The sequence below is a fragment of the Chanodichthys erythropterus genome, chromosome 8, assembly GCF_024489055.1.
Source record: "Chanodichthys erythropterus isolate Z2021 chromosome 8, ASM2448905v1, whole genome shotgun sequence".
In the NCBI taxonomy this organism is placed as follows: Eukaryota; Metazoa; Chordata; class Actinopteri; order Cypriniformes; family Xenocyprididae; genus Chanodichthys; species Chanodichthys erythropterus.
In genome coordinates, this window is record NC_090228.1 from 34126708 (window position 1) to 34144533 (window position 17826).

General features: G+C 38.9%; 1 protein-coding gene across 1 annotated transcript; it reads left to right on the plus strand.

Annotated features, from left to right (window-relative positions):
* The first annotated feature begins 16214 nt into the window (after positions 1-16214).
* On the plus strand, positions 16215-17826 carry LOC137024021 (ladderlectin-like). The gene is made up of 5 exons (XM_067391175.1): positions 16215-16281; positions 16535-16620; positions 16958-17083; positions 17364-17472; positions 17622-17826. Exons 1-5 carry the CDS (start codon positions 16221-16223, stop codon positions 17687-17689), a joined length of 450 nt encoding a protein of 149 aa, XP_067247276.1. The 5' UTR covers positions 16215-16220; the 3' UTR covers positions 17690-17826.

Here is a 17826-nt window from a genome sequence, read left to right on the forward strand (position 1 = left end):
AAAATCGGCTGCTAAAAATATAGTATCCGACGTCGTCTCAAACGCGTTGTCGAGAACGTATAACGATAACACTAAATCTCAAGACGGTTCGGGTCTGATGGTCATGGCTCGCAAGAGAATGTCTAAACCGCCGGGTATAAGGAGGCGTGGTCATTCGATAAAGAAGAAAACAAAGCGGGGGCCCAAGAAACATTCAGTTGTGCGCAGAAAGCGTAAGAAGAGTGTAAAGTGACACGTATCAGTTAAGAGAGCCACCATATTCTAACATGGCATTACTCCACCGCATGTCTGGAGAGTGCATCAAGTCTGAGTTGGACTTGTTCACCTTTCCTCTGACGCAGACGGTTGTTGAGAAAAGCAGTTATTTAGAAGTGCCTCCTTTATCGGCTATATCGGACTCTTCGCCTTTGGAGTTTTTTATAGCTGGGAATGGCGACGATTATGTCGACCTAAATAACACGCTGCTGTATCTACGTCTTAAGATCACAAGACCTAATGGGGCCAATTTACCAGACGATGCCAAGGTTGGTCTGATAAATTACCCCGGGGCTACTATATTTTCACAAGTCGACGTGAGCCTGTGAGATCGTTTGATATCTCAGAGTTCGATCACGTATCCTTACTGATGTATCATTGAGAGTCTGATCAACTACAGTAAAGATGCGCTGGAGTCGCTTTTCTCAGCTGGCTTGTTTTACAAAGACACTGCCGGCCATATGGATGTGACTGACCCCGGCGGAGACAATCAGGGGTTGGCAAAGAGGTGCGCCTACACTGCGAACAGCAGGGTGGTGGAACTGTTGGCTCCTATTCACAGTGATATTTTCTTTCAAGAAAAATTGATGCTGAATGGAATCGACATTAAACTGAGGATTATCAGAGCCAAAGACGAATTCTGCCTGATGAGGGATGGGGATGTGATGTACAAATTAAATATCATGTCAGCGAGCCTATTTGTCAAGAAAGTCTCTGTATCACCGCCTGTGAGACTGGGTCATGCCCAGGCACTGCTATCAACTACCGCAAAGTACCCAATAGATCGAGTTTGTTTAAAAAATTTCTCCATACCAGCAGGGTCTCGTGTTTCGAATCAAGAAAATTTGTTTTTAGGAACACTGCCAAAATCTATCGTCCTGGCTATGGTTGATAACGACGCATTCACAGGGTCCTACAATAAAAACCCTTTCGCGTTCAAACATTATGATATGGAGTTCCTAGCAGTATACGTTGACGGACAGCAATTCCCCGCCAAACGCTACAACCTAATTTTGAATCTAGGGCTGCGGTACGAGAATTTTATCAGTTGGCTATGGCGTCAGGAAGACATCTTAAAAACCAGGCACTCTCTATCGACAGGGATGACTTTCTGAATGGATACACCCTTTACGCCTTCAACCTTACACCTGACGAAGAGTGTGGTCAGCACATATCGCTCATCAAGTCTGGTAACATCAGACTTGAGGCACACTTCCGACAACCGTTGCCGCAGACTATCAATTTATTAGTCTACGCCGTCTTTGATAGCATCATTGAAGTGTCTAACCGCAGACAGGTCCTGGTTGACTACTATTGAAATGAACACAGTACAGCTCGCCGGCATCATGGACAAAATTGCGTGCAACGTTCATTTTCTTGGGGCACTCCCGAGCGATCAACTGCCTGAAACACCATTAAGGAACTCGCCTTCTGCATTGATAATTAACACACATCCAGCACAGCTGCCGGGTGAACATTGGTTGGCTGTTTATTTACATAGTAGTGGTGCTGGCTATTTTTTGGACAGTTTTGGAAATTCACCCGACAGCGACTGCTTTCCAGGTGCCATAAAAAACTTTCTGCGAACCAACGCATCTAATGTAGTATATTCATCCAGACGTGTGCAGGATTTCACATCGGATACTTGCGGACAACACTGTGTGTTTTTTCTGTATCATTTGATCAACGGACGTAGTTATAACGATGTGTTGAAGATGTATGGCGACGATTATATTAAAAATGATAAAATGGTAGCGTACTTTGTGAAAAGATTAAAACCGTATGTGTGCAATGAAAAATTTGCATGTATTCAGTGTGCGCAAAAGCGTAATACTCATATGAATCGTGTTTAAGTTTTAAATTCACATCGATTATAAATAAAGACTTAAAACCGAAATCTTTTATTGTGTTTTTATTTCAAATTTTAAGCAGACAGTACATATACACAATTCATGAAACAAATATTAACAAACAAACCATTTTAAAATTCTAACCACTGACTTCGATCGATAGTCGGCGAATTGAGCGCATGACCTTCTGAAGCTCCTGACACGCGTACTTTTTTTCTTCTTTTATAAAACGATTTACATTCTGGTGTAACAATATCAGAAGGCCTTTCAAATTCCGGGGGCACAGTATCGGGTCTTTTTAAAGAATTAATCATCTGTCTAACATTATGATTCGGTACGGTAGAAAACGGTATGTTTAATTTGGCAAAGGCATGTATAAATTCTGACCATCCTGGGGGTCTTCGGTCATCCCGTAACTTTTGTGGCGCCGTGACATTTTTTATCAAATCAAGCATGTGCGACCCGGGTATGGCTTTTCCCCTGTACACAAACTCCCCCGTCTCGTTCCATGCGCTGAGTCCTTTAGCTTTAGACAATTTGTCTAATATGTACCGACTGTTTTTCACACTTCTTGATGGTACATTCTTCAGAACTTCACTCATGAGATCATCCACACCTCCGTCATCTTCAGATATGGTTGGTGGACGTTCATCATTATGGGATGGTTCAGAATTGGGTAGTGACAACGTTAAAACGCTACTCTCCCGTTCACCTTGTTTAACGATAGTCAAAAACCGGGTCAGGATGTTCGCATAAAGTTTGGCTTTTTCGTACTGATTCAAATCACCCCTGAGCAAGATCGTCCTTATGGAAGTGTCCAGATCGTTCTCTACAGTCTGTTGGATATTTTCACGAACATTCTCATTTTTCAGCTTTTCCAGTTGATGTTGTGGTACTAAATACATTTTCTCAGCATACTCCATACTCAACCACGTCTAGATATCAAGCTGGAAATAAATGGTACAGCAACACTAAGGAGCGGTAAAAGAAATCCACCAGTCTGATTAAAGACTTTCTTCTTGGCTGATAGGCCGATTTTTTTTTATCGACGACAAATTTAATTTCCTTTTTTCTCCTTCTCAGTTTTTGGTACTGTTGTCGATTGACAGGAATTGTGCCGTAGAGTATGTTGAGAGCCACTTCGCACAATGTTAAAATGAGATCGTCGGACGCCGATTGTAAAATAAGCAGACGTTGTTTTGGTGTAGCTTTATGTATCAGTTTCAACAATGGCAGATGTTTACATAGTCTCGCGGACATGACGGCTGATCACGTTCTTCGTTTTTTCTGGAGATAAACCACTTGATGGTCGGACAGCAATCCTGTTCGGAGACGGAATTGTTCAGGAGTTTTTGCTTTATAGTCTATCATTAAATAACCGTAAGGTCGACTGGTTGCATCTTGATAGCATTCCATAAAGTATTTTGTGTTTCCAGGATACATTTGCCGACCTAGTACCGCCACTTGATTGGCATCCCGAGGGTTTTTAAACAAAATCATATAATTTGTGTTCAAGCTGATGGTTCTACTGGATTTACCTTGGGCAAATAAATTCTGCACTATATAAATAGCGCTAAGATTACGATGGTGCACAAATTGCGTAAAAACCTTTTCGACCTGATTGTTTCCACCCGCTTCATTCATAAGGTCGTCCAAAATCAAAAGATTTGTCTTGTTGATGGGTAATAAATCATCATCACTGAGACTCTGAGGAATTCCTTCCACAAATTAAATGTCATACAGTTTAAGCAATTCATCATACAGTGGTTGCCAGCAGCTATAAATATACACCATGTTTTCAATTTTTTTTAGAAATAAGTTTCATGCCATTTTCCAACAGTCTTTTTACAAAATAACTTTTCCCTGAATTAGAAGGCCCACTGATTACCGCTGAGAATGGATGCTGAAGTCTGAAATCAAAATCAGAAGCATCCCGAAGGCCCCTGTGTAGCATCGAATCAGTAGCCATAAGGAAGTGTGGTGAAATCGGGTAAAAGTCTCCGTTTATTATACACCACCCTAAACCTTTTAACGACTGATTTATTTCGCACAATGTTTTCAGTATGGGCCAGGATGCATTGCGAACTGTCACGCAACGTCACATAGTTGTTAACCAGACCAATAAGACTCTCTAAACGAATAGCTTGGGAATTTTTTGCGTTTAACGTTATACCCTTGGCTTTCATGCACACTTTACCTTTGGCCGTGCGATATCCATAAGATTTCGGACCGCTAGAGCAAAATTCTGTAATATAATCTCCGTCGTCTATTTCATTAGTCAGCTCCCCCAGATGATCTCCTAGAGGGGGGTCCCAGTCCCCCTCCCTAGAGACAAAAATAATGCTGTCGGTGTCGGAATATAACAAGCGATCGCCGAGTTTATCCATTAGCTCGTACAACTCAAGCCGCGCATGAGCTGTTGTAAAAGCTCCTACAAACACGTTAATGTCACGAGTCTGACGAACATCCCCTTCTGGGGGCCGATGTTGGACTAAAGCAACGTCATCCGAGACGAAACTAAAATAAGTTAGCGTGTCGGTTTCGCCAAAAACAATTCTGGTGAAATCTTCAGGATCGTTCGCAAGCTCGGTATAAGCCAAATTTTTGCGCATGGAGAACCTCCCCCATAAACTGTTCAGCAATAATTTATTGATAGCCCTCTGCGCAGGGTTGTGACTGATCTTTTCAGGATCTAGGCGAATACCCTCTTTTTCATAATATTCGCGTATATAAGACTCTTTGTCAGCATCAGTGACAACGTTTGATGGGTAACCAGACGCTTGTTGCTTCAGGCATAAAAACGTCTTTACGTAATCACAAAATAATGTGTCTGACTGTTGCGGGAAATGCCAAACCTCATCAATTGCGGCAATAATGTAACCCTTCTCGACCGCTTTCAAAAGCTCGATACTGACCCAACAACCTGTGAGTGCTCTCTCTTCATCAGTGTGGGTACACTCTGTTGTATGGTTTTGGGCGTGTGCACATTTGCCGCACAATGGAAACATCAGCTTACCGCTGCATCTGTACGGGAGAACCGGGTGTAACAATTTACGAGGCGGATAAACTCTAGCTTTGATGATTCCGTAATAATTTTCGATCGGTTCAAAATCTTTGAAAATAATTTGTGGGTGGCTGATCGGATAGCTTTTCCTAGCCTGACAGAAAGGATATAAGCTCGTAAAATCTACGTAACTTATTCTCTCGCCCTCAACCGTTTTGTGATACAGTTTATAAGCGTTAGTTCTTCCGCCAAACAACGCCTCTCTCGGCTTCAGTCTCTCGGGCGCCGAATAAGTACTCATAAATTCCTTCACAGAAGGATCAGACCGTTTCATTTCCGCCCATTCACATTCCCAAAGAACCTCAATTTGCAAACAGTAGGTATTCTGTAGAATTTCAACCTTTTCGTCAAACTGTCTCCTGAGTTCCGCATAAGTCACCCCTGACAAAGGATGTCGCTGATGAGGTTCAAAGCGGCACGAATGTCCATGGTTAACGCAACCGTTAAATTCGAACCCATATCTCGACTCTCCCTCCTCGTAGAATCCATCTAAAAAGTAACGACCAATCGACACCTCTCCGTGGTTAACAGCATGGTGAATGTCAACGTTTCGAGTCTTTTTTACATACTCGAGCCATTCGATCGACGCGTTCGAGTAAGTCTTACTTTAGCTCTGACACATAATAATGCTTACGTCCGCCAGTGTATCTTTCTCGAGATAATGGGTTTTGAAAACAGCCATGCAACAGCCGGCAAGTGTCGTTGAATTGAACGGGTCGAGCCCTGTGCAATCGATGAACGCCTCTCTGTATTTCATGCATGCCTCACGCAGTAAGACGACATCATTTACACCATAGTCATACAACTCCTTCCTGAAATCAAAGATTTCACCCTTGACGCTATTGTACCATGCATCAAACTTTACCTGATCTTTATCAGACATGTTTCCATAGTTGTAGAAGTTTTTATCGGGGTACTTCCCCCGGTAATTAGCATTTTCCTGTCTATTGAAAAGATGCGGAAAATACCCTTTTTCTCGCGTAGTCAAATTGAGTGCCGCGGGCATCTTAGACAGAGCCATCGGTATGAACGCATAGCTATCGATGTATCGCTGGCTATATTCTTCATCGTACATGAAGATTAATTTACATCCTTGCATTATAACATCGAGAGTAAGCCCTGCCTTGCAAAAATACTCCAGAATTAGAAAGGAGTCAAATCTGGACGCATAATGAGCTATGAAGCAGTATCCCTCGTATCGAGGTTGTCTAAACCGGGCGATTAGTTTCGCTATACAGCCGGGTCCTTTGGCCACAAATTTCTCACCTTTAAAAGTGATGGCGCAGACAAAATTCGCTTGATGCCGATCATTTACATATTGCGTTTCAAAGTCGTAAAATATGTATTTATTGCAAGGGTCCTTGGGTGGAATGGGTTGTATGAAGCAATTGTGTGACTCCTGGTCAGGCAAATCTTCGTTACAATGCACGCATCGATGGACACATTCATGCTTTTTGTTTTGACTTGTGACTACATATCGTCTATTGCATAGCTTGCAATATTTTATAACGTCGCACGACGGATTTTCACCCCCCGGGGGGCGTTTTTTTTAATGCATTTCATAACCGTAGCCCGACTTACAAAACCGCAAACAATCGCCACAGTACACTGTTTTTTTAGGATGATTATAACACTCACCATCAAAACACACATTGCAGACACGATTGCAATGATGATCTCTACGATTCGAGTAACCTTTGTAGCAAAAGTCACACACATAGGCTGTGCCGATAAACGCGGGTAAATTCAGAATCATATAGTAATGCGCATTTTGCAAATAGAGACATACCGTTTTAGGGTGAGGGTCATCACGATTTCTGTACGTTTCTAACCCCCCAGTGTTCGTCCTGTAAAAAAACACTATTTTAATCCCTAATAGAGATTCAAAAGCCCGTATGTTGTCGAATCCAATTTGTTTTTGAATTGAGAAGCCGGCGTTGTTATGGATGGTCGTGGCTATTCTTTCTAGCTCATTCTCTGGTAATTGTGGATTTAGAAAATGCGCTAAACAGATAGAGAAGCATAAATTGTTTGACACATTTGTTGGACAAAATAGCGACATTTTTTTTAAACAACGGACAAACAATTATAGCAGCAACCGCCTTTTAACTTATTGCAAACACAAAGAAGCATTTTAAACACAACGGACAAACAATTACAGCAGCAACCGGCTTTTAACTTATTGCAAACACAAACAAAGAACCACGTTATCCATATAAAAAGCTCCAGTTTAACGCTAAACAACTATGGCCAGATTAAAGCACACTATGGTCAAAACAAAGAACCGAAATAGACCTGACTCTTTTCAGCGTTTAAAAACAACATTATACGTATTGCAAGCAAAATACCCTAAAAGAAATTAACATCCCCACGCCAAAGCACTGCATAAATAGAAGATATTTTATGTCTTACCGTTGCTGAACATAGCTGGAAATCGGATCACTGAAGAACGAAGCAGAAGAAAAGTCCAAAAAATACAAACTTTTTTTTACTGTTGAGTACACGGCGTTTATACGTATTCAGAATATCATGGGCGGGGTATGGGTGGGGCAGGGGTGACGTCACATGCCCCATGTAATCGTAAATCAGAAATATTTAATAGCTGGGATTTTAAACTTATGTTTAAAAAAAAAAAAAAATATATATATATATATATATATATATATATATATATATTCTGTTTAACACAGGGATAAGTAGAAATGTTTAAATAAATCGCAGCTAGAACATTATACGCAACAATTTTTATTAGACCTGCTTTTCCTTTTATGCCATTTAACACAACATGTCGTGACCACAAGGGTTCGCCGTTGCTCTATTTTGCTCACTGAGTAAGCACTCATACAAATTGAACTATCTACCTTGGAAGAAAATAAAGTAAAATCGTATATTGAATTAAGATTGATGTGTTTATCACGACGATTTTACATCGACGTATAGGCATATTTGCTGCATCTATTTTATTCAAACACTCTCGGCAGAATACCGCTATTGTGAATTTACAACTCATCATATTTTACGTGCCGTGAGGGAATTTGCCTTAGGTCGCATCATAGCAGCGCGCCTGGTCCATCGCACCATCATGGCGCTGTCACAGCAGTGGGTCCAATTCTCTCTTCACGGAGACATCTCAGATGAACAATGGCAGTGTTATGGAGAGCTTTAAACAATGAGTGTAATTTCGAGGTTAATTAAAAGAGTTTCATGGCCTAAAGGTATGGCATTTTCACTATTGTTTGCAAGAATGATCTCGGAGTGTTATTGAAGTCAAAAGTGAGGCGCGCTTTCCTCCCCCGTTCTCCGAAATGGTTAGATGTTTTATAAATTATTTTTATAAACAATTAAAAGATGAGAATGTTTTTCACTTCACTTCGAAATAGTGTGTGTGTGTGTGTGTGTGTGTGTGTGAGTGAGAGAGAGAGAGAGAGATGGAGTCAGTGAGAATTAGATTTCAGTATAGACTAAAAGCAGTTTCAGATTTATCTAGCAAATTATGCATCTTATACATGTCTTACATATATATCCACATTTAGATGTTTTATATTTCAAACTAAAAGCAAATGTTAACCCAGTGGACTTCATTGCTGGAGGAATTTTTTTCTCTGTTTTTTTTATATATATAATAAACAGTCTCAGTAAATTATATTGTTTTTATTATTCAGTCTGCTAGAGACTTTTGGAGATGCAGATGTTTTTACTTGTGAGTCTTATGCGTATGGCTGTGTGTGTGTGTGTGTGTGTGTGTGTGTGTGTGTGTGTGTGTGTGTGTGTGTGTGGCTGTATGGCTATGTGTGCGTGTGTGTGTGTGTGAGTGAGTGAGTGAGCGAGTAAGAGAGAGGGGGGTGATAGCCAGTGAGAGTTTTCAGTATAAACTAAAAACAAATTGTTTTTAGATTATTATATTCAACTATAATAATTAAGCCATAATAAACCATCTCATTAAATTTAGTAAAATTACACTTTGTTTTATTATTCAGTCTGCTAGAGACTTTTGGAGATGCAGATGTTTTTACTTGTGAGTCTTATGTGTAGCACTGAGTCTGAGGCTGTATGGCTGTGTGTGTGTGTGTGTGTGTATTCTAGTTTATAAAATGTACCATGTTTATTCTTTTGTTAGTTTGATCTCCCTGTTTCTTCATTAAAATCTTATTTCATATGGACAGAGAGAAAGAGATGTGACCCCCCTCCCTTTTCACCCACCCCCCTCTCCCTGTGAGCTGGAATGCGGATGTCTGCTCAACACATGTGTGACCCTCAGCCCCGGAAATCAACCCTAATGATGTCCAATTTGCACGGTCATAGTTAAAAAATTATCCATTTGTTCCACATCATTAATGACCCCTGGGGTCAACACCGTAGGTATTTCAAAAATCCCGGGAATCAATGGACACATTCATACCCCATGTCAAAGGTCAACCTTGGAGGGAGGGGTAATATCCCGAGGGCTAATATCATAATTCATAAGGTCAAATGTCAGGTCAAAGGTCAGGTCAGAGGTCATCAATCAAACTATTTGACGTTTCGTGTAGGGTAATCACTACTCACCACAATTTTAAAATAGTGTCTTCTGTTAGTTACATAGCGACCACTGACCAGTCATTTAGAAGTGTATTTTAAAATGCAGAGTATTGAAAAAATAAATAAAAATGCTGTGATGCTTGCATTTTTGCAAGATTATAAGTGTGTCCCATCGGGCAATCAAAAGTTCTACACACACTTGCGGTCTTCACTGCCACTTGAACACTTGGGCTAAATACAGGAAATACGTCATGCAAGTAGTCAAGTCCAGGTATTTGGACAAGGTTTTTGTTCTATCACTCAAAATGGTCACCCCATGGAGGTATATGTGGAGGACTTTATAGCTTACTGCTTTAAATACAAACAGGCTTAAGAAGTTGACAAGATAACAAGCTAACAAAGAGGGTGTGGTCCAATGAGTGTCCATGGCAAATAACAGGTGAGCAGAGTGGCAGGGAAACATGAGGTGCACAAACAGTGGAGACACAGGGAACACAGGCAATATCTCACAATTATATAACTCATCAAATCACACCACTTAATGATGATGGCAAAAAATTTCTGGACTGAGCAGTTCATCATAAAAGGCAAGAAACATTGCGTGCTCACACTTTTTGCAAATATTTTAAAAAGTCTTTAAATATCTTTAAATATTTACATAATATTATATTATTATATTATCCCCATAATAAGTCATTATCATAGATAATATCTAGTGTAAATATGGATTTGTTGGTCTTCCCGTGAACACCTTTTCCCAGTTTCTTTGTATTGTTCAAAAAAGACAGTTTTCAGATTATATAATTTTATCATCTTTCATATTTACATTATAATTTATCATGACTATTTATCTCTCACCTGGCTCCAGGATCAGTAAAATAGCCTCCTGTTATGTGAAGTAGTCTTTTGAATGTGGACATGACAGTGTAAAACTTTGCTCCAAGCAGAAAGCATTTTTTTCAAAACTTATTAACACAAAATGTATTTTATTCTAAGAAGAGTGCCTGTTATCCATTATTTTTTGTTCTTACCGGCAATCAGGGACGTGCAGAGGGGGGTTGCTCAGGTTGCCCGGGCAACTGCCCATATGCCCTTCTCGACTTACGTTGCCCTTCCGAGGTGGAAAAAAATAAAAAAAAATCGTACAATGGATGCAGAATTTCACGTAGGCCTAGATAAAAAAGTAAAAAATCGCAAAGCCTCATTCACTTCCATATTCGGGCACCCGTCCGAAAGTGAAAGTCAGTAGGGGAAGGGCAAACTCTGTTTACTTGGCTGCAGCGCTGCACGCGACCGGCACCTGAGCTGAGCCTGCATGAGCGGCACTAGAAGGAGATTGTCGCGGTTGTCGGGTGAGACGACTTAACATTGTCGGAAAGGTGAGTAAGGTTATAATCGTTAACGAAAACGAACGAAAACTAGGTGGGAAAAAACATCGTCGTTAACTGAAATAAAAATAAAAACGAGGCATTACAAAAAAACGATAACTAACCAAAACTGTAATGTGTGTTTGGCAAAACTAACTAAAATAAAATAAAATTATAGATTAAATGTCCTTAGTTTTCATCTTTGTCAATGTCTTTCATAGAGCAAACGTTCATCTGCATTTCATTTCCCTGCGTCTCTCACTCACGCGTCTCTCTCACATACTCGCGCGCGCACAGCCCCTCCCCTCCGTGCACACCGCGCCTCCATGAGAACGAGTGTTGGAAGCAAGTTTGCGAAAGGTTGGTATCTCGTGAAAACCTTTACACAATCACACATTAAAAAGTGGTATAAAAATATTTTTAATTCTGAATATAATTTTGTCAGTGTGTTAATGTCGACCCGAGAAGCGATTGCTAGTTAACTAGACGCAAGTTTGAGGTAAAATGCACTTGGGTTGGCGATGTCAAAACACTATTTAAGCTGTGATTCAAGTAAGGGGCCGTTGAATTATTAGAAAAATAATGCACACCTGAGGTGGTGATTCGGTCACGACTCGAAGCGGAGTCAATTGTTCCGCTTATACCATATAGACCGTGTGTTTTTTTTTTAGGTCAGAGCAACTGCCCCTCAAAATTCCTGTGCACGTCCCTGCCGGCAATACTTTCCTTGTTGAAAAACTCAGCATATGCTGGTAAGGTAGGTTTTGAAGCTGGTATGCTGGTCTTAAGCTGATCCTGTGCTGGTCCATGCTGGTCCTGAAATGGAATTAACTGCATGCTGTGCTGGTCAGCATGGACCAGCTCAAACCAGCATACCAGCTTCAAAACCTACTTTACCAGCATATGCTGTTTTTTTTTTTCAACAGGGTTTGGAAAAGAGACCTCAGAACTCACAACAATTTTGTGTGTATGGCATATCTAAGTAACAATCTAAGTGCATGATTTAAAGCGCACAGCGCAACTGGACTTGGGGCATGTCCAAATCCACTTTTGCTAGTTTAACAAAGGGAAAAATGGTCGTGCCCCCCATGCATGGTCTAAAAGGGTTGTCCCTATTCTCTTAATGAGTAATGGGTGTGTTTTGGGCATAACATGCAATAAACCAAGCAGAGTAGGGTTGGGAAAAAAATATTGATTTCTCATTTTTAATCGATTCTCATTTTTATGAACCTATATAGATTCTTAAATCCCAAGAATCGATTAGTCTAGTCTGTTTTCAGTTGATGAATGAGCAGAATATGTAGCATCTCCCATCCAATAAATCGCAATAATCTTTGTACTTTGTAACTTTTGATATGAAGCTGTGGAATTACAAATTTAAGAATCTGTTTAAGATATGCGGATCCTACATCCTGACCATTTGGCAGGACAAGCTCAAGATACAGTGGTGCCTTTGTCTCTATGATAATGTAAAGGTATGGGCGATACTGTCAGACTGATTGGGTTAGCACCTATGCATTTGAATGCTTTGATCTTCCTACTGGAAGTCAAACTATGTGTGAACGTTTACATAGTCTTAGTTCTTGTGACCAGCTACTATTTATAATATTTGGGGTACTATTCTCTACACAGTTGGGGGTAATTTCCTGTATTGTCTTTAGATGCTTTTGTTTTAGTGGTCACTTCTAAGGCTGTGTGTAAGGGCAACACCTTTAAGGACTGCCCACTGAATGCCTATAAAACATCATGTGTACACTGCCTTAGTTAGATTTTGGATGACCACAGCGACACACAGCGTGTTTCTCAATAAAGAGTCATTTCTGCTTAAAGATATCCCAAAGTCTCCTGGTCTATGCTTCTGAGATTTCCAACAAAGCAATGTCTCAGATTTCAAATGATGTCCATCTTAATATGAAATTAAAAAAGTAAATATTCGCTATAGCACCTCAGTTAAAGAGAAGCAGCAGCACAAGCACATGTGAACATCCTCTCCTCCGCTTTAATACCAGTTACAGCCCGAAATAAACATGAATGAACATCTGAAGGTATGTTAAAATATACAGTACAACATTTTATTTATCATATTTATCATATCATATACTTCATACAGATTACATAAACAGAGAATTTTTGATTTTGATTTGACTTACACAATTTAAAACCTGATATTTCATCGTTTCTTTAGACATAAGTTTAATTTTTTGTGATTAGTATTCACTAAGTTACAGTTCATTTTCTGAGAACTATCAGATTGGACTTCATTCAGAGGGAGAGGAGAGATCACGCATCATGTTAGTTTTCTTTATTTTTCAAAAAGCACAACATTTTGTTTTTACTCTGAGTGTACACAAATAAAAGAAGATATTCCACAGATTAAAATGGTGTATAACTCTTGTAAGAATTAAACATATCTAAAGATATTTTAAAATGAACAAAGACATTTGCTTTACTGTTTCAACCCGGTTTGAACTGTTTGACACAGCAAACAACCCGGTGGCAAAGAGAACAGGATTTGCAGTTCCTGTCAGAAAATAGGCCATACAGAGGAAAAATGCTGGTCACTGGGTAGGGGTAGACCTCCACCTTATTTTTAGAAAAATAGGAAACCACATTCTAAGAGCAAATATCAACGCTCTAAGTAAAACTCTAAGTGAGTTAACTGCATTGTTCATGCAAGGCCTCCAGCTATTGACTTCACTTGCTTGTGGATTAGCAGCCCAATAGCAATGATCCTGTTTGTATTTCCAAATCTGTAATTGTGCTAAACACATTGTGTGCATAGAACACACATTTAAGTTGTTTGTGATACTATATGTACACATAGACTAGCTGAGTTTATTCTTTAAAACACACGATTGCTTTACTGTAAGTGTTGGATTAAACACTTAGGTCAAGGTTGTAGATGTTATCCATTCTAGGCCATGTATCTTGTGTTAATTTGAATGTCACATTTGAGTTTTGGTCACATGGATATGATTTTATCATCTCATACATCTATTTTGTAATTATTTTAAGTGTAACCATAGTCAGATATTGTCATTAAATCCAAATTACAAATGATGTGCTAACTAGTTTTGATTTAGTATTAACATTAATGTTCTCCCTATTGCAATACAATATTGTCACACTATAGCAACGCTCTCCCACATATTTTGCAATTGTAACTGCGCTTATTTCCGTCGAAGTTGCAGTGGGTGGTAATAGACAAGAAATGTACAGTTTTCTAACATCTTACTGATAGTTTCTTTAGTCGCTCGGCAAACCTTACAGTCTGAACCGCTGTAGGAGTTGTACCCTTACACTCTTATATAATTGTATAATTGTATGTTCAACATTGACAGAGTATTTTGAGTCTCTTTCACACTGGTAAGACAAAACCCGCAGTGGTATTGCCCGCGATACCTCCGACTCGAGGGAGTTAAGAGTAAAAGGTGTTTTACTGAGTACATGGCCTGTTGGTTCATGTGGGATGTTCTATTATGACTCCTAGAACTTTTAGTGGCCACTAGCTGATGCCATGTGTCATCGAGTTGTAGGCTCTCTGGGCCTCCTTGGAGATCATGTTGGAGTATGGTTGTGCTCCTCTCCCTTAGAGAGTAAAACATGTTTTACTGAGTACAATGCTGAGTGGCTGTCATCTCAGGTTGAGTTTATTTAGTTAACCTTACAGTTGTTCGGTTTTCTATGTTTGCTAACTTTAGTTTGGTACACTGCCACGAGCTGATGCTACGTGTCTGTTTGGGGTCGTAGACCTGTCTTTGGGTCTCCTGCTTTGTGAGTAAAATGTTTTTTACTGTTGGTTTATGGCTTGGGATCAAATTAATGTTCTTTCTTCCTAGAACAGATATTAGAATGAATTAGAAATACACATTAGGAATTTATAAATGGCACTGTTCACAAAAAAAGTTTTGGATGTTTCTTAAAGTTTTTACTGAAGAAAATGACTATAATTTATAATTTACGATACATATCGTTTCAAAGCAGCTTTACAGAGAATGCATGTCAACATTACAATTTAGAGAATGCAGTTAGCAAAAAATGTAATAATTTAGGCAATTCATTTACAATCACTGTTAACAGTTTAACTGAAGGTAGAAGCAATGAGCTCCTGGAAATAATGAATTACATGTTAACAATAATTAGAATATATAAAAAAAAATGTGAAAACGCTCTCCCTCCTTTAGTGGACTTCGATATCCTATGTACAACCAGAAGCCCAGAGTTTTGTGATCTTAAAGAGCGTAAAGGATTGTAGGGCGATAGAAAATCAGTTAAGTACACAGGAGCTAAACCATTTAGAGCATTATAGGTCATTAGCAATACTTTATAATCCGTATCGATTATAAAGTATTGCTAATGATGAACTTAATGGGTAACCAGTGAATTGATGATAAAATTGGTGTTATACGATCATATTTTCTTTAACTGGTAAGAACTCTAGCAGCTGCATTTTGGACTAATTGTAGCTTGTTTATTGAGGAAGCAGGACAACCTGCTAATAATGCATTACAGTAATCTAGTCGAGACGTCATGAAAGCATGATCTAACTTTTCTGCGTCAGAAATGGATAACATATTCCGTATCTTAGCAATGTTTCTGAGGTGGAAGAGGCTGTTTTTGTAACATATGAAATATGATTTTCAAAGGACAAGTTGCTGTCTAATATAACACCCAGGTCTTTAACTGTTGAGGATGGAGTAACAGTACATCCTTGTAAATGCAGATTGTTATGTCTTTTATGACTATTTACCTTAACACTTAATTATAAATATTTAAAATACTTAAACATTTAGCTAAACTAACATTTATTTTACTGGCTCATCTTACCCCATTATCCTTTATTAGGATTTTATTTCCTGTGTACATAAATTCTACATATCAAACAATCACATGTCATCCTCGTGACTATAAACTCACACACACTTGACGTTAAGTAAAGTATAAAAGCAGAGCTGTTTCTGGAACTTCACAAAATCTTCCTCTGAGATTCTACAGGAGACAACCAAACCAAGGTGAGTTTTGGGAACAAAACTTACTGAATAACATTTCTAATATATCTTTGTTCTTTGTCTTTAAAATACATTGAGAATCCACAGTGTGCAGTATATGAGTGCAGACATCTAACTTTTCCTGCTTATTCATTTTTAGGTTCATTTCAGGTACATCATGGCAGTGCTGAGAAGTCTAATGCTTCTTTTCATCATCTTCTCCATGGGGAATGCAGAAGGTAACCAAAACATTTAATTGTAAAAACCCTTTCTATTCCATTTTAAAACCATTTTGGAAATGAGCAATATTCCATTTACTAATATTTACATGATTAATGAGGGATTTACAGTGTCAAAGTACACTTAATTTAGGCAAAAAATCACACAAACATAAAATAAACTACATAAAATAATAATGAAAAAATAAAAACATACTTTGCTGTGAATATTATGAATGCCCTAACATTTATGTACTGGATGCAGTTGATTTAGTCTTGAAATGCCCCGCTGGATGGTCAAGTTTTGGACTCCGGTGCTTCAAGTACTTCTCTCAGTCGGTTAACTGGATCACAGCAGAGGTAATGTGTTAAGTTACAACAATATTTGGTCACACTTTACATTAGATAAATCAATAAGGTACGATGTACTTTTTTGTGTTGTTGTATTGCAAATCACTTGTGCTGCTATTGAGGTGGATACAGGCAAGATTAGGGACAGTTATGGTGATATGAGTAGGTTTAAGGGTTGGTTAAGGTGTAAAGAAAGGTCAACAGTGTTATCATTGATCTAATTACAGATGTAATAACATACAGATACATGTGCAAATAATCGAACAGACTTTGTTTAAAAATAACTAAAATGTTGTTTAAAAAAGTCACTTTTTTTGTATTGACAATAAAAAATCTTTCTCTTTAGAGAAACTGCCAAGGTCTTGGTGCGAATCTCGCATCTGTGCATAATAAACCGGAAAATGAGTTTCTGCTGGGGCTGTTGCCTACTTCTTCCACACGTGCTTGGATTGGTGCTCATGATGGAGAACAAGTAAGTTAAATTGTGTGTACTAAAGAGACCCATTTGTTTGTAGACTGGAATTTCAGTTTCACTTGTTTTTTGATGGTCTGTTTGACACATTCTGTTGACTATAAGTAATGTTGTGTCTACATGTCTACTAACTTAGTCGAGAATTAGTAGACTGGAATTTCTGCTCTAAACAATAAATGTAAATGTTCCAATGAAGATGGGTTAAAGCTGAAATGAATTAGCTCCGTACTGAAGTCTGAGTACAGTAATGCACTCTTATAATCATGTCTTTGCTCTTTAGGAAGGACAGTGGTTGTGGACTGATGGAACTGTGAATGACTTTACCAACTGGTGCGGTGGAGAACCTGACAATGCGGGTACTGAGAACTGTGTGGGGATCATCTTGACCGGTAAGAATGCAGTCAGGTTTTTGAATACTTCACATTATAATTTACAATATTATAATTTCATACCATACAGTAACATGTAAGGACTCATTTGGATTTCACAAAGTGCCTATAATGATCAGAATAACTTACTTCATTTTTCCAACCTACAGCTAACCGTTGCTGGAGCGACTGGGGCTGTTCAGGCCAAATAGGCTATATCTGTGTTACAGATGCTTGAGATCATATGCAGGCATGCTGCTCCACAGTTACATTGATTTTACACTTTCTGATCTTTACAAAAAAAAAAGAAGATATTTTAAAATTAAACTTCATTTGAATCTTTTCTAAGCTTTAATCTCTTCTCAATACCTTCTC

What these genes read in the sequence shown, in the direction of transcription:
- LOC137024021 (XM_067391175.1), top strand. Translation starts at nt 16,221, where the DNA reads ATGGCAGTGCTGAGAAGTCTAATGCTTCTTTTCATCATCTTCTCCATG. An exon ending in CTCCATGGGGAATGCAGAAG is followed by an intron (nt 16,282 to 16,534) that starts GTAACCAAAACA and finishes CAGTTGATTTAG; the next exon opens with TCTTGAAATGCCCCGCTGGA. An exon ending in TTAACTGGATCACAGCAGAG is followed by an intron (nt 16,621 to 16,957) that starts GTAATGTGTTAA and finishes CTTTCTCTTTAG; the next exon opens with AGAAACTGCCAAGGTCTTGG.